Source organism: Tiliqua scincoides, chromosome 6 (genome assembly GCF_035046505.1).
Source record: "Tiliqua scincoides isolate rTilSci1 chromosome 6, rTilSci1.hap2, whole genome shotgun sequence".
Classification (NCBI taxonomy): Eukaryota; Metazoa; Chordata; class Lepidosauria; order Squamata; family Scincidae; genus Tiliqua; species Tiliqua scincoides.
The window spans coordinates 83,939,029-83,959,332 of record NC_089826.1 but is presented as its reverse complement, the minus strand read 5'-3'; the positions used below and the strand labels follow the sequence as shown (position 1 = coordinate 83,959,332).

Genomic DNA, 20,304 nt, shown 5'->3' with positions numbered 1-20,304 from the left:
AGCATCCCCAGCTATCAAAGCTGGAGATGTTCTCAAGCAGATCAAGGCAAATCACATAATTGTATTACTGGCATATACTGATGTTTCGTTCAAGACTAAGGCCCAAATCCTAACCAACTTTCCAGCATTGGCATAGCGGTGCCAATGGGACGTGTGCTGCATCCTGCAGTTGGGTGGCACTCACAGAGGCCTCCTCAAAGTAAGGGAATGTTTGTTCCCTTACCTCGAAGCTGCATTGCCCTTACGTCAATGCTGGAAAGTGGGTTAGGATTGTGCCCTAAGTGATATAAAGCACTTGCTCCCATTACAGAAACACCAGGATGTTGCACAGTAGTGTGCAACTTCAACAAAAAGTGAGTATGTTTGAGGCTATGGATCAAACCTTGCAGCCTTCCATTTCTGAACCAGGGCAGTGAATTGATGTCTTATCACCAGTTTTGTATCATAAATTTCCCATGCTGCAGCTAGTATTCTTTTTAAAATTCCTCCAATCCAGAATTCAAGTTTCTCCCTGGTATCAATCAGTATTTTGCAATTCTGTATGTGGCACATCTTTATGTGAAGCTTAAGCATCTGAAGAAACAGGTTTGTTAGCTCAACGACCACCACGCTCAGCAAATCAAGAGGTTAGAAGTTTTAAACTGGGTTAAGATCATTATCATTTAAAAGCAGGGTAAAAGCAGAAAGCCATTTGGTAGGTTACAAGCTGCGTAACTTGGCTGTACCACGATTTCTTCTGTTGAAAAGACTTTACTGCCTGTTAGGGCAGCTTAAATACTACTAAAAATGAAAGTGCTTTCATTTTTGCCTATTTTTAAAATGACAGATAACACAGGCCTACAAAACTGAGGGTCAGAAAAGTTCTTCCCAAACTTAATGGTGGTTTGATGTGAATTTGGGGTGCCGATTTCAAAAATGGCATCCGTTTTGCCCTATCATGTCTAGTTTTGGAGATCTAGTATAGCCTCATTAGTGAATGTTTCAAGCAGCTTCCTCTTGAAACATTCACTAATGAGGCTATACTAGGTCTCCAAAACTAGACGTGATAGGGCAAAATGGATGCCATTTTTGAAATCAGCACCCCAGATATACCCAGGAATTGGTGTAACGTTTAAGGAAGCAAAATGTGTGTTGGCCTGTGTAATTAGTTCCTGTCTCATATGTTTGTCTTCAAACATTTTGGCCAGGGTGGTTCAAAGAATATTCTGCTTGTCAAAATAACAAAACCTTTCCACCTTTCAACAGCACGTGAAAAGTATTATGGTATTTATTGTGCAATCCTACGCAGGTTTACCTGGAAGTAAGTCCAATGAGGCTTATTCTCAGGTAAGTGTGTGTAGGATATCAACCCTAAGTTGCTTTTACTACTCTAACCAGTCACCACCAGAAGAAAAAGTTATGCTTTTCTGGCTAAGAGTTCCAGGCTGCCAAAGGGGCTGAAGACAGCATCGCCTTTCCTTGGAATAAAAACCAACACCTTAAACAAAATAAATCGCATAATGATTTTTAATTATCTTCAGAAATTTAAGCACATAAATTATATCAGCTGAAAGCATTCCACATGTTCAACAGAGGGAAGAGGTAGAACTTCCCCACTCCACAAAAACGTATGTTAAACACCAGTGTGCCAGCACTTGGAGAAGGGCAGGCCATTCCCTTTGCAAAGTGTACTGCTTCTATTTCTTCTGCCTCATTTCAGATGACGATCTGTTCAGTATGAAAATTAAGGGAAGAGGAACACAAGTGCCTACCTCACAACAGATCATGGGCCAGTAAGGATACCGAATGTACTTGGAAAAGTTACAGCCTTCCAACAACACAATCATGATGAGCTGGGACTAGTCAAACACCCCCTTTGCTTTGGGTTTCCTAGGACAATTTTAGATTGTCCTAGGAGCAATTTTAGAGCAATGCAGTATGTAAACTTCCAAGTGTAAATCTCAGATGGAGATACACAACCACCAAGGCCAGGGTATCTGAAAGTCATGCCCCAGTTCCATTTACAGTTAGAGATTCTGTACTCCTGTCAGTGCTAGTGCATGGTTGCTGGAGACCTGAGTGAAAGTCTGCACTGCCCCCCTTTATGGTGCATTCAAAACTACCACTGCCACCAGTACAGAGTCCAGTGTTCACCCCTGGCCAGGTGGGTCCTTAAATGGGAATGGTTGACCTCCAATGCCATTCCTGGCTCAGTACAACTCTTGAGTTGTTTGTTCTACTAAATCAAGTGAAGCTGTTAAAACATACTTTAAACTGTGTAAATGCCTGACTGATCAAACCAAACACAGGGAGGAAACATCACAAAGATGCGAGAGAATGAAGCAAAGCACAGAGAGGTCAGGAAAGCAGCAGGAACAGGTCAGTGTATGGGATGGTACTTACTATGGCAACAGGTACTCTTTAGCATATCCACCTCCTGTTTGTAAGGCAGCCACAAGAAGAAAAAAGCACAAGTAGAGAATCTATGCATCCATCACAGCCATTGTGTTACATTAAAAGAATGGTCAGCACCATTCTTATAGATTACAGAATGAGGTGGAGTGAACAGACAACTTTGTAACAGACAAGTGATAAATCCCAGGGTAAAAGGAAGACATAAAACACAGCTTAGATTACACCCACTTGTACACTCTTGTTTTTACCCAATTCGTTGAAATGTGACTGAAGATGTCTCTGGACTTGCTCTCATTACCCAGAGACTTTAAAGGAACAAACCCTTAATTTTCATCTAAATTGAAAATAAGAAATAGAGGTGTAATCCAGTAACAATAATGTTTAAGAAATGTGCAACCACCAAGCTGAGTTCACTAAATTTTCACCTGATCTAGAAGCCACATGGAGCTTTTAGAAAAGTCTTAGACAAGCAGATTTACCTATTCACTTCAACAGAGGCAGATCTCCACTGCGTACTCTAGTCTCTGACGAGTTGCTGGGTGACAGCAATTCTGTTTATTGAGTGGCACACATAATTGGCACACATAAACTTTGACTTGCCTGAGAAAGTAGATCAGAACTGTTGCCAAACCAAGCATAGGATTTTGACAAAGTAAATAATTCCCCACTATATTAATGTCATCAAGAAGGTCAGACAAGCTTGAAAAGTATCTTCAGGCAAGTTAAAGGGGCAGGAGATGCCTGATACTAACATGTTCTAATTTTTTTTCCGTTTATTAATAGCAGATTGTGTTGCTGTTCCTCTTCTGTTTAATTGTAATTATGTTTTAAGGTTATTTTTAAGTTTGCTTTAATCTTTTATGGACTTTTAGGGCAAGGTACAATTGGTTTTTAATTGTGATTTTAACTATTTTTTTAAAGTCGCCTTGGGTCCCTTTGGGGAGAAAGATGGGATAAAAATGCCATTAATGAATCAATAAAGCTCCAGTGTTGAGGGCTGCACACTGGGACAAAAAAAAATCCTGGACTCACTAATATGCTGATGAAGTCTATATTGATTGAGCTTACCTAAAAAGATCCTGGATTCAGAGTGGAAAGTTAAGTGATAACTCCACACAGTGGGCTGCAGCAATGAAAAAGGCATACTCAGAACTGAGAATCAGGGCTGGGATCGAGAAAATCAAGTGGCAAGTAAATGACTGCCATTATGGTATGACCACCTCTGGATACTATGCACAGCTCCGGACACCTCATCTTAAAGAGCTGGGAAAGGTTCAGAAAAGTTCAAAAAAAAAGTGCTGCCAAAATTGCACCATCTTTTCCACACAGACAGGCTAAGGTGATGGGGCCTATTTCGTTCAGAAAAGAAAGGGACAAAAATTTTCCATAAAGCAGTACATGCTTTATGGAAAAAGGAATTCTCTTTCCCTTTCATAATACAAGAACTCTGTGTCAACCAATTGGCAGGAGACTGGGGGCGGGCAAAGGGAAGTACTTTTAACTTAGTATAATTTAACTGGGAGTATCAATCATCGCAAGATATGGTGTGAGCCATTACCATAGATTGTTTTTTTAGAAGAATTACCCAAATTCATGGAAGATAGCTACAATGTTAACCAGACCCTCCATGTATAGTGTTAATGACAGGTGCTAGGAGCAAAAAGGAGAAGGGGGCCATCACTTTCAGACCCTCTTGTGAGCTTCCAGAGGTATCTGGTTGGTTACTGTTAGACTAAATGGACCGTGGTCAGATCCAGCAAGGCAATTCTTTGTGTTTTCAATGCACATTTCTTTATTATTGTGAACACAACTACAAGCACATTTAACTACATAGCTCTACAGAATAATATATATAAATGATCTCTCCCCCACCAAATGAATACTAGCTGATGTGTTAACTGGAGCATGAAAACGTTAAGTGCCGTTAAGGAAATGAACTCCTATTGCTCCAAAGGACATACCTTCCTCCAGCTTAATTGGAGTGCTGGGTGGGGTACAAGCGGTAGTATGGTCAGGAGAACTCTTCTCCTCATGCGGTTTGGCATCTTCTGAATCTTCTATAAAATGTACCAGTACAGAGATTAGAAAACGAAAAAGGTCACCCTCGCAACTCTTCTCACATGCACACACACAAAAAATGTACAAATTATCAGTTCCTAATGGAGAATTCTGCTTGCAGGCCAATTTCGAATGCAAGTAAAAATGTGAATATGAGTGCACAAAAACCTGATGATCTTCCCTTGTCATATATGCCCTCTATTTAAAATAGTGTCCTATTTTAAAATGAGCCGGGCTAGTCCAATTCTTTAGAATGGAACTTGCTGTGACTAGGGACAAGTGTGCTTTGAGCCCATTCCCAAAAAGCAACACATGTGAACAGAGATGGCAGAATGCTTCCAGATTTGTCTGGTTACTGCAAACAAGGTTTCATATTACAGAAAAAAACCCCATTAAATGGAAGCCATAAAACAATAACATTTTCACGGAACAGCTGCCACTGGTGGCTTGGGGGAAGAGGACAAAAAATTTAAATATAAAATTTAAATAAATAAATTAGAGATGGAACTTAGATGAGTGAATAAATGAATGAATAGGCTCATTCATTCAACTTGTCTGACCCTCAGAACACCCTCCAGATGCAACCAGAGCACAGCTCCGGTCATATTCAGTTGAGTGGGCCAGAGGCTTCAGGGAACAAGAGGCTGGCCGCGGGCTGGACAGAGGCTCGCTGTGGGCCACATCTGGCCCCCAAGCCGGGGTCTGGAGACCCTTGCCTTAGATTACAGTGAGTGTGCTGCGCAACTGCAGCCACTTAGAGGAAACAAGGCCCTCAGGGATAAAAGCAGCACCAGGAGGAGGGAGAGTTTTGTGGGCAGCAAGAGGAAAGGTTGGAGGAAGGAAAGAGGACTAGTTGACAGATTAGCTGACTGGCAGACTGATGAATGGACTGAGGGACTAATGGACTGGCTGATCAACGGACTAACTGACTGGTTGACTGACGGACAGAAAGACAGGTGGGATAATGGACTACTGAGGTTTGCTTGAACGGGGATGGCTGGAGACTGCTGCGTGGTGCAGAGCTGAGGGGGCGCTGCTGTACCCAGAATAGCTGCTGCTTTGAGAACCAGGAGGAGGGACCCTGCAGCCCCATAGGTAAGCTACCTACTGGTTTCCCGTTAGTGCTGAGGATCAACAGTAGTTTTGTACGCTGTGAGAGCAAGCTGGGTTTGAGCCAGGGGAACTAATTAGCTTAAAATGGGTATAAGTTCTCTAGGTAAATCTTGGAATGGGAATTTGGCAAAACAGGGCCTTCCCAAGGGCAAGGGAACAAATATTTCCTTACCCTGACAAGATCTCAGCATGCCAAAAACTTCCCCACAGGATGCAGTGGACACTACACTGTACACCCACTGCACTGCTGTGCAGGGAGTTGCGGTGGAATGGGCTGCCCAAGATTTTAGTCTCTAATGGGAGCTTACATAAACTTGCAAAGTGATCCGTTACTTGCTTATGCTGACAGAAGGTCTCCGAGGTTGTGTCTGCACAGGCAACACTCCCACTTTGCCTAAAGCAGCAACAAACTGGAGGTTTTCATTTAGGCTCTGCCAAGGTTGCTCATGCACCAATAGCACTGCCACACTTGAGCAAGTGCCACAGCTCACATCACAGAAGTGCTGTGGTCTTCAGCACAAAGAAAACTTGTGATGGGAGCAGGACATGTTAGAACTACACCACCTCACTCTCCAAGACACATTAGTTGGGGACAGACAAACCTTCTGACTGCCTCTGTTTCCTTTCTACTTCTCTGCGATATTCTTCCAGTTCTCTGTCTGTGAGCTTGTTGAAGGGGTTTGGTCCTGTGGTGCTCACTATGACGCGTTGCTGGTATTCCTTCTCAATTATTGCTTTTGATGCAGTCACCAGTTCTCCCTAGGCGGAAGGGAAAAAAGTGTCTTTCACCAATTAATTTACAGCGCATCGAGAATGCCTGAGGGCTAAAACAATGGAAGGACCTATGATTAAAGTCTGATCAAAAATATAGTGAGAAGGTGAGATTATCCATTGTACTGTACGATCCTGTCAGTGATGCAACTCCCATTCACAGCAGTGGTGCAGGACTAAGAGGTTGTAAACCACTCTGTGAATAAGCTGCCTACAAATATTGTTAATAACAGCAACCACCAGCAGCAAATTCAACGGACTGCATGAGACCAGGAATTTCAGGAACAGCATTACGCGCACATCAGTGTTTCCAGTAGGTTATATCCACTCTTAAGCAGCACAACAAATGCAGCACCAGGTCCAGGACTGGAGCACTCGTGGTTTTGAAAGGCACCTTCTAGAGAGCAGTGGGAACAGACTTGTTCAGGGACCCAACTATAAGGTGCCAAAACACCTTTGTCCAGAACATACGCAAACTGCCTAGGAAGGAAAGGCTTTCAGATACTGGTTTTCTCTGCCAGAGGAAGTATTTGGGATCAGAGCTAGATTAAGGAGAGGAAGGATTTCACTTCTCAGAACATCAGAAGAGCCCTGCACGATCGGGCCAAGCACCCATCTAGTCTAGCTTCTTGCATCTCACAGCAGCCCACCAGATGCCTCAGGAAACACACAAGACAACAAGTCACATGCATCCTGTTGCCCCTCCCTTGCATATGACATTCATCATGTCCCCTCTCAAGTGCCTTCTATCTAGACTGAAGAGTTCCAAGGGCTGTAATCTTTCCTCATAAGAGAGGTGTCCGAGCCCACTAATCATTTTGGTCGCTCTCTTCTGCACCTTTTCCAATTCCACTATATCCCTTTTGAGATGTGGTGACCAGAACCAGACGCAATGCTCCAGATATGGCCTTACCATCAATTTTTATAATGGCATAATATTGGCTATTCTGTTCTCAAAATGTCTAGAAACGTGCCTTTGTTACCATGGGAAACATGTTAACAAGGCCTACATCACATTTTTAAATGTATGAACTATAAATATTGTAGCTTTGTCAAATCTGGCATCACTCCTAAGTACACTAAGGGCTGCAGTCGGCACAAGCATTTAAAAGCAAGGGTGAATGGTTTTGGAACAGTAATCCCCAAGCTGTTCTTATTGTTAGCCCAGTGGGAATAGGAATTTTGTATCTCCTCTCTGGAAGACATTCCTTCCAAGACATGAAGCATCTCCCCTGTGAAACACTGTGTTTTCCTCCTCCTCCACACTTTTGCACACTTCTGAGCCTTCAGAAAGCAAAAAGGAAGTGTGTGACCTGGCAAACAGGAAAAGAAGGCAGTTCTTCTACCTATTAGGCTCCACAGACTATGAAAGTCCTTGGAAGGAAACACATCAATGTTCCATATTTGGAAAACAGGGAAGAATTAGTTCTAAGAAGAGACAGGCATTTGGACACCTCCAAATGGTTCTTGACCTCACGTGACAAAGTCAGCTCGAAGATCTCATGTTAGTTGCAAGAAAGCCTCAATGCCTTTTGCTTGAGCCTTCATCCCAACATAGAAAATAGTTGGGTCAGGAGGAAAAGGAAAAAAAAAAAGTATGAAAGAACTCAGAGTCTGGAAGGATTTTCAACATATTTAATACTTTGAGACTAGGCTCTCAAATCTAGTCTGATTTTAAGTGTGGCAGAAGCCGTTTGAATGCACATTTAGGAGTGTCTTTTCAAATCACTTCCACTACATTTAGTTTATTAGATTTGCCTTTGCTTTATAATGTGAAAATAATTCAACTCTCCAGTTTGAAACTCACCTTGCTGCATATGGGTTGGATTATAATGGCAGAGACAATCAGGTATCCACAATCCACACAAGGATAGTTAACTCATAGTGGTCCAAACTCAACAACAGCAATGAAATATTAGGGTACTCTGCGTCCACATTTAGACAAACATATCTCTCTCCATATTTCTCTCCTGCCATTATTCCCCTGAAACTGGTACTTGGAAGCTCACTGCCTTGGAACTTAGGAGCCATAGAGCCAACACAACTAAAAGCCAGCTGGAAGATTTATTGTGGCTCTAGAGGTCTCGGCTGCTGTGGAAAACTGAAAAACTCTTTGAGGAAGTACTCAAAATAACATCCTGCAGCTGACTTTCCCTGTTGAACAGCCTCAACTGATTCTAAGAAAACTTTTTTAAAATTTCTAAAGTGTTCCTATCAACTAAATATATCATTAGACATTTTATTTTCATAATGTAATTATTTGAGGTAAAACATACTGATATTGTTATTAAAAGCACTTTACTCAGTTTTGATGCATGTTTTATTGATCTTATTAATGTATTAACATTATAAATTAATAAATCAAAAATTAAAATTAATGTAATTTTAGAAGTTTACATTTATGTATGTGGATTATACATCTTTATAAATGAGACCAATCCCTGGACAAAGTCACAATTGCAGCAATACTTTAGCTACTGCTAGGGCAACTAGAAACTTCATGCGTGAGAGAAGGAATGTAGAGAGAAGGAGTGTAGAAAACAGCCATACTGCCACACAGCAAATAGCAGCACCTCCAAAAGCCCTGGATGTCTCAGAGAAATTCAGAAGCATGCACGACTGGTCATGCAGCATTTGGGGAACGACAACGACATGGGCCAAGGTGGTGACACGCTCTAAAGTTTGGCTGACTGCCAGTGTGCAGCCCAGGAACAGGAAATGGGTCATACTAACCCCCACCTCACCCTCCTTATCCAAGACGTAAGGAAATACTGGACAGGAACATCAACATATGATGGAAGGAGCCAGTGGGATGCAGGGTTTGGGCAGCAACTTCCAGTTTCTTACAAATATTGATAGCGATATATACTCATATGTATACAATCATTAAGTTTGAAACTAATCTTCTGTTACTGTATTTATGCCTTTTCCATGTGTAATGATACATTTATGCATAGAACATACATCTGGAAGAAATAATGATAAAAAAAAAAGTAATTCAATTAAAAAATTGAACAGATATCTCTGTTTAAAGGGGAGGGAATCTGCTGCATTCCAACTGTAACACTTCCTATCTTCCAACTGTTCCCGACTACAAACTTTAGCTCGTCACCGCATTCCTTTAAGGTTGTAATACGGCCTTAATGCAGCACTGAGAGTACTGAGCATCGACAAACTCCAAAGACTTACTTCTGGGTAAATATGCTTGGCATCTGTCTGTAAAACTCATTAAGCAGTTGCTCTTCTGCCAAATGTAATGCAACCTTTGTGTTTCTAACAAATGAAATGACCTGACAACGAACCAGTGCTAATTCAGAATGCTTGCTTGCTCTTCCAATGTTAATCTGATAGTCTGTGCTAGGAGCTCCAATCAAAGTAAGACAGAAAAATATCATTCCCGCTCCAGCATGATTTTTTAATCTTCCTTTCAACAGTCCCTTTTCCAGTCACAGTACAGAGCTAGTAAAAGTGCCATTTTCTCACTTTATCAGTGGAATTATATTCTTTTTTCTTTCCTAGCCAACCTAGTTACTAATACCTTGTTGGCCTTTTCCCTTTTCCAGAAAAAGAAAAATACTTGTTTCATAAAAGTCAGGAATTTCACAACCATAAGAGTGTCTTTAAGATCCACATTTTTCCTTCAAACTTCCAGCATCTCTTCAAGTCCTCTCCGCATGTTCCTGCTCTAGTTCCTCTTAAGGAATTTTGTCCTTTACTTTTCTCTATTCCATATTCAAGTAAGCTGCAAAACTCAAACAAAGCTCTGTTGTAAAAAAAAACAGCCCTTCCACACTATGAGATGACAACCTGGGTTGTCATGTTTTAAAAAGAAATAAAAACCACCCTCTACTTAGATGACTCTCATGCTCCTGAACAAAGTGCTTATCCTGAACCAACATAGCATTCAGCTTTCAGATTTTTAAATACAATGATAAACCTCTCAAAACAAGCCCTATCTTCAACTGGCGTATGGTTAGAAACCTACTGCAACATCCTGAACTAAGGACAAAATGTCAAGCACTATCAATTATGAAAATCATTCAAGGAAAATTCAGTCTAGAGCAGGGGTGTCAAACATAAGGCCTAAGGGCCAGGCACAGCCCCCAGAAGCTCTTCATTCGACCCTCAGGCTCTCCCATCATCACCATCTGCTGCTCTCAGCTGCTGAGCTGTGCTGAGATGTCACTGCTGAAAGGGCTGCCTGTATAATTGGGCTCTCCCATATCTTGAAAATATGATCAAGATTGGCATATTATCTCTTCTGTCATTTGCAACTAATGAGTTCCTAAGTGAGAAAAGAGTGCTCAATTCTGGTCATGACCTGCTTCATGACATCACTTCCAACCCTCAGCAGGCATCATGAATGCTATTCGGCCCGCTATAAGAAACAGGTTTGACACTCTTGGTCTAGAGCAGTGCTTCTCACACATTTAGCATTGGGACCCACTTTTTAGAATGAGAATCTGTCAGGACCCACCAGAAGTGATGTCATGACTAAAAGTGACATCATCAAGCAGGAAAATTTTTAACAATCCTAGGTTGCAATCTTATCCACACTTATCCAGGAGTAAGTCCCATTTACTATAATTGTTAAAAGAATATACATAGTAGCTTGTTAAAACTACAGGGCTGTAGCATTTCCCCAAATGCAGTCACATCCCAGGGTAGCATCAAGTCTAATATATTAAAAATAAAATATTGAAATGAATGGGGACCCACCTGAAATTGGCTTGCAACCCGCCTAGTGGGTCCCGACCCACAGTTTGAGAAACACTGGTCTAGAGCCCTAGTCCTACTGAAGGGAATATAGTTTCTACCCTAAACTGAGTCAGAATTGTACTCTGTAGGAAAATATTACATTTACTTAACAGCAAAGATCCAAAGGAATTAAAGGCATCAGCATTTGACCTCAATTTCACCTAAGGATCACATGGGGCAAATACAAGGACAGTCAAGATTGTGCAAGACTATTTTAAAAAGCTATCTATGAGTCTGTCTTTAGATGGAGTACCATCTGAATCCCACCCACGCACAACTGATAATCAGGTGACCAAAAATATTCTTTGTCAAAATTGTCAGCACCATGATTAACTTAAGTTGCATTATGGCTGGTTAAACCTGTGGATATTTTTTGGAATTACACTGATGTAACTGGGACTGCAGTAAGGCTAGAAGAAGATGGATCTCAAATTATAATTAACACAGACCAAAGGTGGGCAGACGACAAGCTTACAGGGGCTACATTGAAAAAAAACTAAACTCTTAAGAACTCTTAAACTCCTAGCTGGAGCCAGGAGCAAAACAGAGGCTCATGGGAGTACATTTACAATTAAGAACCAGATGCCTTTGATCATATATGCTTATCCCAGAAATTTTTAGAAGTGAGCTCACAATCCATTCACACAAAAATTCTAGTTCTGGCTTTCTCCCAAATTTTCATTTCCACAACCTGCTTAGGAGGGGAAATGCCCTTTTGTTGTTGCTGCTGTTAAACAATTTACAAAAGGAACACTTGCTGAACTACTGCAAGTCACCCTGAGATCCACCAGTAGATCCTGAGCTACCATCTGCCCACACCTCATTTACACCATCTGCATAAAACAAAACCACAAATACAAGCTTACAGTCCTCTGCATATTATTCACAATCTTGAAGTTAAGACTGACCTCACATCTTTAAAGGTATTTCAAAACATATCTTAACAATTGGTATATCAAAAGTATTCACGTGCATAATTTGTAGATCCACCTAGCCTTTTTCACATTTACAAACAAATCAACAGAAGTTACAAACCAGGGTAAGAAAAAGGTAAAAATGAAACATGAACAAAAGCATTTTAGAGAGCAGTATGACAGGGCAGTAAGTACCTTTCTAACAGAGACAGATTTAGCGGGACTAAAGGCCTGCTCTGTGGGATCGAGCCCTTCAATTGTTTCCGTACAGTCTGAGAGGGGTGCATCCTGCAACAGTAAATTGAGTGAACAGAGCAAACCAAGCTCGGGCTACAGATTATCAGCTAAAAGCACTATGACATGATCTACAAAACATGCAGAAAAAACAGTAACTAACTGATACAGAAGCAACAATAATGAAGCAACATGCGCAAATATGTTAATTCCAACCTGAGGTGCCCTGGCCAGGATGAAGACTAGTCAAACTTCACAGAATGGAATCAAAAGTCCGCTTACATTTGTAACTCTTCAAAATTTACTGCATCATTAGGTTCTACAACTCAACTGAGAAGATATAATTTTGTAATTTGTGAAATGGAGGTAATGCAAGATATCTTCAAATTAACATTTCCCAGCAAACGCAAGAGTTTGCAAGCAAGTTTTCATGGCCAATGAACTAAACTGTAGCAAAAATGGGTTTTTATACTCAACAGTTTCTCAGATACTGCAGTCAGCGACGTAAAGCCTGACTAGTTCAGAGTCAGTTTTAGCTTGTGGAAAAGCAGCACTTGCATGTCTCATGCACTGCAGCTTGCACAAAAGGCAGCACATCTGCGAGGGACATGCTTCCACTGATGTTTTGATCCTGAGCATGTTGCAAAGACAGCAAAATGTTACCTCTAACACTTACCTTATAAACAGTTACTTTCTGCCAATTAAAGAATAATGTCATAGCGATACATTAGGTGACAGCAGGAAGGAACCATAAATTAATTCTAAGTTTGCACGTTAAAGCAACCTGCGACCTCACCTGTACAAGGTTCCTGTCCACAACGACACCAGAAAGGACCTGTGACTGTGGACCAGCTGTCTTAATGTCTTGCAAGTTTTGCTCTCGAATCTGTAAGAAAAAGTTCCATCAAATTTTCATGAACAGCAGGGAGAGCCAAACTAGATTTTTTTTGTCTAATCTGTGTTGTCACAATATAGGCTGTTTTTTGTGGTAGCCTTGGCTGAGTTGCCTCAGATGTAGAAGTCATCAGTTCATTCAAATTTTGCTGTTCTGCATCTTATTACAATTTCTGGTCTAGGAATATCACCATCTCAGAAATCTCCAAAGGATCCAGAATCCTACATCAAAGTTTGCAATTACAAATTTGCTATTTTATTCTTGCCGTAAGCTTGGTCTCAAGGCACTGTTTTATAACTCCAAACACAATATTAAGTTTGTTAAGCAGAGGGATAAAATGTTATCATTTAGAACACAGACCTGTACTGAGTGAATGATATAGCATTTTATCCTAATGCTGTTGAAGCATTAATCAGACCCCACCTACTTTCTAAGTAAAAAGTGTCCAGGCCTTTTTCACTGCAATAAATGGTAACTAAACATCTGTTTTTGAAAAGAAAAATTTCATTCTCAGTAGTTATGAAAGACTTGAATTAGTCTTATGACTTAGGGCCCAATCCTATCCAACTTTCCAGCACTGGCGCAGCTGCAATGCAGTCCTGAGGCAAGGGAACAAATGTTCCCATACCTTGAGGAGGTATCTGTGACTGCCTCCCTACCACAGAATGCAGTGCACACCCCATTGGCACAGCCACTGGAAAACTGGATAGGATTGGGCCCTAAGAGATCTACCGAGTTGACGCTTTCTTTATTGCTGGATTCATATCCAAATACAGCTTTTAAAGTTATTTTTCCATCAAATTTCCATCAAATGCTTTTCAGGTCTCTTTTAGTTAGGCAAAGACAAACGTGACTTATAACTGTTAAATATGATTCTAGCAAAAATACCAAATTCAGATCTTTAAAAAGATCAGTCAAGTTAAACAAACAAAAGGGGGCTGCTAGGGCAGTGTGAAGAGCCACAGGAGTTACATTATTAAGTGCAGGGGGAAAAGTGAGTAAATAATTTGAGGGCAGCTTGGATTTGGGGACAGCCTAAGAAACTAAGGAAAACGAGCGAGTGAGTAGAAGGGAAATGAGGAGTGGAAAACAGATCGCTCGTTGTGGGATTGTCGCACAAAACCATTTGCTACCTAAGTAACGTACCTGTTGCATTTGGTAAATGCCACTGCACTATTCTGCACTATTCAAGCAATAGACGATGCACGCAAAACAGCTGTCATCGACATGGAGCTGAGCAGACTGCAGATGGACATCGTCGCCCTTCAAGAGACAAGCCTGCCAGATTCCGGATCTGTCAAGGAGCGAAATTTCTCATTCTTCTGGCAGGGAAAACCACCAAACGAAACCAGGGAACATGGTGTTGGCTTTGCGGTCAGAAATACCCTGCTGAAATCCATCATCCCACCTACTGTGGGAAGTGAAAGAATTTTGTCCCTGCAGCTCCAGTCATCAGCAGGACCTGTCATTCTCATCAGTGCTTATGCACCGACTCTGTCGTCTCCAGCAGAAGCCAAAGACAAATTTTATGATGACCTGGCCACCACTATCAAGAAGATCCCCGTAAAAGAGCCATTGTTCATCCTCGGCGACTTCAATGCTAGAGTTGGTGCTGATAACAGTTCGTGGCCCACTTGCTTAGGTCAGTTCGGCACTGGGAAGATGAACGAAAATGGCCAACGCCTGCTAGAGTTTTGCTGTCATCTCGGTCTCTGTGTCAGCAACACGTTCTTCAACACGAAGCCCCAACATAGAGTCTCTTGGAGACACCCAAGATCAAAGCACTGGCACCAGCTCGACCTGATTCTCACCAGACGCTCCAGCCTTCCCAGCATCAAGATCACACGCAGCTATCAGGGTGCTGCCTGTGACACCGACCACTCGCTGGTGTGCAGCAGAGCGAAACTGCAAACAAAGCGACTATATCACACGAAAAGGGAAGGAAGACCTCGCATTGATACCAGCAAGACCCAGGATCAGAGAAAAGTGGAGGAATTTGCACGAGCGCTTGAGGAATCTCTTCCAGGCCTGGTCGATGCAAACGCATTCAACAGATGGGAACATTTCAAGAATGCCGTTTACAACACCGCCTTGTCCATATTTGGCAAGAAGACCAACAAGACAGCAGACTGGTTTGAAGCCCACCCTGAGGAGTTGACACCAGTCATTGAGGAAAAGAGGAGAGCTCAAGCAGCATACAAGGCCTATCCCAGTGAGCGCAACCTGCAGGTCTTCCGAGCTGCTCAAAGCAAAGTCCAGCAGACTGCCAGGAGATGTGCTAACGACTACTGGCTCCAGCTCTGTTCCGAGATACAGATAGTAGCTGACACGGGCAACATCAAGGGGATGTATGATGGTATCAAGCAGGCCCTAGGTCCAACACAGAAGAAAATTGCCCCTCTGAAGTCTGCAACAGGCGAGGTCATCCAGGATCGGGTGCAGCAGATGGAACGCTGGGTGCAGCACTACTCTGAGCTATATTCCAGAGAAAATGTAGTCACCGAAGAAGCGCTGAACAACATTGAGTGCCTGCCTGTGCTGGAGGAGCTTGACAGTGAACCAACCCTAGAAGAACTTCATGTGGCCCTGGACTCCCTCGCCTTTGGCAAGGCACCTGGAAAAGACAGCATCCCTGCTGAAGTCCTAAAGTGCTGCAAAGATATCATCATCACTGAGCTGCATGAAATCCTTTGTCTCTGCTGGAGAGAAGGTGGAGTACCTCAAGACATGAGGGATGCAAACATCATCACGCTGTACAAGAACAAAGGTGACAGGGGTGACTGCAACAACTACCGTGGCATCTCTCTCCTTAGCGTTGTAGGAAAGTTGTTTGCCCGAGTTGCACTAAAGAGGCTCCAGGTACTTGCAGAGAGCGTTTATCCAGAATCACAGTGTGGATTCCGAGCCAACAGGTCCACCACTGATATGGTATTCTCCCTTAGACAACTGCAGGAGAAATGCAGGGAACAACGACAGCCACTCTTTATAGCCTTCATAGATCTCACGAAGGCTTTCGACCTGGTCAGCAGGGATGGCCTCTTCAAGATTCTCCCCAAGATTGGATGTCCACCCAGGCTCCTCAGCATCATCAGATCTTTCCACAAGGACATGAAGGGCACTGTTGTCTTTGATGGCTCCACATCAGACCCCTTTGACATCCGAAGCGGCGTGAAGCAGGGCTGTGTTCTTGCACCAACCTTGTTTGGGATCTTCTTCGCTGTCCTGCTGAAGCAGGCCTTTGGAACTACAACAGAAGGCATCTATCTCCGGACCAGATCAGATGGAACGCTCTTCAACCTCTCCAGACTGAGAGCAAAGTCCAAAGTCCAGCTGAAATGTCTGCGTGACTTCCTCTTTGCTGATGATGCAGCTATCACTACCCACTCTGCCAAAGATCCCCAGCAGCTCATGGATCGTTTTAGCAAGGCCTGCCAAGATTTTGGACTGACAATCAGCCTGAAGAAAACACAGGTCGTGGTTCAGGATGTGGACTCACCTCCCTGCATTACAATCTCTGCGCATGAACTGGAGGTTGTCCATGACTTTGTATACCTTGGCTCAACGATCTCCGACACTCTTTCTCTCGATACCGAGCTAAACAAACGCATCGGTAAAGCAGCTACCACGTTTTCCAGACTCACAAAGAGAGTCTGGTTCAACAAGAAGCTGACGGAACATACCAAGATCCAGGTCTACAGAGCTTGCATCCTGAGTACACTTCTGTACTGCAGCGAGTCATGGACTCTTCACTCACAACAGAAGAGGGAACTGAATGCTTTCCACATGCGCTGCCTCCGACATATTCTCGGCATCACCTGGCAGGACAAAGTTCCAAACAACACAGTCCTGGAACGTGCTGGAATCCCTAGCATGTATGCACTACTGAAACAGAGATGCCTGTGTTGGCTCGGTCATGTCGTGAGAATGGATGATGGCCGGATCCCAAAGGATCTCTTCTATGGAGAACTCGTGCAAGGAAAGCGCCCTACGGGTAGACCACAGCTGCGATACAAGGACATCTGCAAGAGGGATCTGAAGGCCTTAGGAGTGGACCTCAACAAGTGGGAAACCCTGGCCTCTGAGCGGCCCGCTTGGAGGCAGGCTGTGCAACATGGCCTTTCCCAGTTTGAAGAGACACTTGGCCAACAGTCTGAGGCTAACAGGCAAAGAAGGAAGGCCCATAGCCAGGGAGACAGGCCAGGGACAGACTGCACTTGCTCCCAGTGTGGAAGGGATTGTCACTCCCGAATCGGCCTTTTCAGCCACACTAGATGCTGTTCCAGAACCACCTTTCAGAGCGCGATACCATAGTCTTTTGAGACTGAAGGTTGCCAACTAACTAACTATTCTGCCTGATTCTTGTGAAATCAACAAATGGGATGAATGGACTTTGTGGAGCAAGTGTGGCCTATGGACTTCTGGCTACAAGTTGTGACAAATCCCACGTAGGAAAAGCACAATTAAAGATTAGGATGCCATAGAAAGCAAGCTTCTCAGTTATTTTCCCCGTTTCCCCACCATTTTGTTTGTTACAACCATTAAATTTCTATCCCACCTTTCCTACAGGGTGGAATGGATGGCAAAGATCAGTGGTTCTCAAACTTTTTAGTTTCTGCTGCCTGATTTATAAGTGCCAAGGGGTGTGGCTATAATGGTGATTGGGTAGCTGTGTGCCCTCCCCAAACAGCAGCTTGTTTAACTCTTGATGCACATAGCCTAATCTGCTCTGCCAGTTTGGTGAACTACCAAAAACTGGAACATGACCCACTGGTGGGTTCCAGACCCACAATTTGAGAACCACTGGATATTTCTCTCCCATCTCCTATTATAACAACTGCGCAAGACACATCTACACCAAGAGACTGTGACTGGCCAGAGGTCATCCAGTGAATTTCAAGGTAGAGTGGGAGTTAATAATGTGTGTCTTCCCATTCCTAGCCCACTCTGCCACATTGGATCTCAGTTGCCATAAGTTTGAATTGTATTATTATTAACAGTATTTATTTTGTATCTCATTACAACAATATATACAGCACACCAACTGCCAATACAAACCTTATTTCTCATTTCTTGGACCTCCTTTGGATTAGTGTTCAATGGAACAAACAGATTTGGGACAGCAGAGGTGGCAGTTCTATGTCCATCCTCTTTAGTCCACTGTAATATCAAGAACAATTACATAAATCAAAATTGTTAAAATGACCAGAACATTTATAGCAGCATGTTTACAGCACAGTAGATCATGCACATACATAACAGAGAAATGAATCAATGATCAAGTACCAGCATTTGGAAAACACAACCATTCCACCACTTTAAACTGTTGATAGCCTTCATTTTTGTATATTTAGAAAAAATATGAAAAGATTAGAGAACTAGAAGCCTATTAAGGTAAAAGGCTTTGAGAGGCCTTATTAGGCTCAACACAAAGCCAAGACAGAAATATTTTTTACCATTAGGAATAATGGCCTAAACCAGATAGACAAGGCTGCTGAAATATAAATCTAACCAAAAGACCAGGTTTACTGAATTGCCTTTTAAATTTTCACATCATTGATTCACTTTTCTGATACTTACACGCACACATACACCAAAAGCCAACATAAAGCACAAGATGACAAGAATATGAGAAGCAGTGTGATGTCAATAACCAGGTTGAGTGAATGTACTATGAAGAAAGAGTGGGCATCACCAAAGTTTTGAATTAAACACAAAACTCAGAATGTACTGTTTTCAGAATCATTTCTGAACAGGCAAATAGATGGCTCAGCCTAAGGGAGGAGTTTGGTGATGTCAAAATATTTTTATATAAAAGCTTACAGCTCAAAGATTAAAACAAAAAAAATCCCATACACAAAGCACTTCATGATTTCTTTGCAGGAGGTTGTTTTATATGGCCAGTACATGTAGCATGTTGAAAATATGTTGGGCCACAGGTACAAGCTTTCGTCTTTCGCAAAAAAGAAAAAAAAGAACTATGCAATGTTCAGCCTCAATAGTTAAATCCCAATTGTTACTGCACAGAAAATGCACTGAACATCAAAACAAACCTCTTTCACACAAATGCTATTCCCCCGCCCCCAAGTTATTTCGAGACAAAAAAAAGATAGCCAGAAATCGAACTCTTCGAAAAGCAACACAATTTTAAAATGTTTAGCAAGTATGAAGTAAAAAAATGGAATGAACATGGAGCTATGGATACTCACTGATTCTTATCTTTTCACATAAAAATAATTCCAGCTTCTTATTAAAAAATATTTAATGACAATATTAAAAACCTTAGAATAACTGAAACTCAAAAAAACTAAAATGCATTAAAAATCAAATATACAAGCCTAAGATAGTGCATAAGGATTACCAGTTACTCTAACAAGATTGTTTTTCAACTGCTACTATCACTGTATGCCAATTCCAGATATTCACTTCTCTGTGTGTTGAAGCAAACACAAAGCCCTTGTTATTTGCAGGATAGGATCATTGACTAGAACAAAAGCAGGGATATCTCAGAGTTTCACAGTCCTAGATATAGGATAGCAAAAGGGGGGGGGGAATCACCGCACAGTCCAAGAATCTCTCCTGTGTTTTCTTCATGGACTTCTAGATGACACTACCTTGTCAAAGAGCAACTATATCCCCCCATTATTAATTCTGAAAGGAAAAGACAGCAACCAACATTTAGGGGGAAATATCTGGCTTTGCATTCAGAATAAAAACTTATGCAAAGAGGAACTGAATAACAATTTTTGAAAAATATAATTTCTCATGCTTGAATTTTATAGTTACCATCTCTAGAATGGACTCAATTTAAAGTTTCAGAGCCCAATCCTATGCATGTCTACACAGAAGTAAGTCTCATTATAGTCACTGTGGCTTACTCCCAGGTAAGCATAAACAGGATTGCAGCCTTAAGTTCCTGTATTGGCAGCAATATATTAATTCAGCCATTACAAAGCCTGCATCATGCACAAAATCTGAATTTCAGAAATATATACTATTGCAATAAGCATTTCCAAACAACTATCAATATTCACATGATAGTATTTGAAAACCTTTAACTGAAGTGTGCATTTTCTCTTTGCGCACACAGCACTATTAAACTAGGTCTCCTGAATAGTGCTTGATGGTTGCCTGAGCTGCACTTTAGTCATGCCACACCCAGCTGGTTCT

General features: G+C 42.0%; 1 protein-coding gene across 11 annotated transcripts in view; it reads right to left on the bottom strand.

The window, feature by feature from the left end:
• Positions 1-20,304, bottom strand: part of ADD1 (adducin 1) — a 55,060-nt gene that overhangs the window by 3,994 nt on the left and 30,762 nt on the right. For 2 of the 11 annotated variants that reach the window (XM_066632510.1, XM_066632512.1), the window contains exons 11-16: positions 18,193-18,294; positions 13,039-13,128; positions 12,919-12,936; positions 12,204-12,296; positions 6,168-6,324; positions 4,356-4,451 (exon numbers count right to left, since the gene is read on the bottom strand). In XM_066632510.1, coding sequence (XP_066488607.1) covers positions 4,356-4,451; positions 6,168-6,324; positions 12,204-12,296; positions 12,919-12,936; positions 13,039-13,128; positions 18,193-18,294 — 556 coding nt within the window. Of the gene's footprint in view, positions 1-2,381; positions 2,417-4,355; positions 4,452-6,167; positions 6,325-12,203; positions 12,297-12,918; positions 12,937-13,038; positions 13,129-18,192; positions 18,295-20,304 lie in introns of those variants that run through there. The other 9 variants (XM_066632518.1, XM_066632520.1, XM_066632511.1 and 6 more) reach the window with 5 other exon arrangements.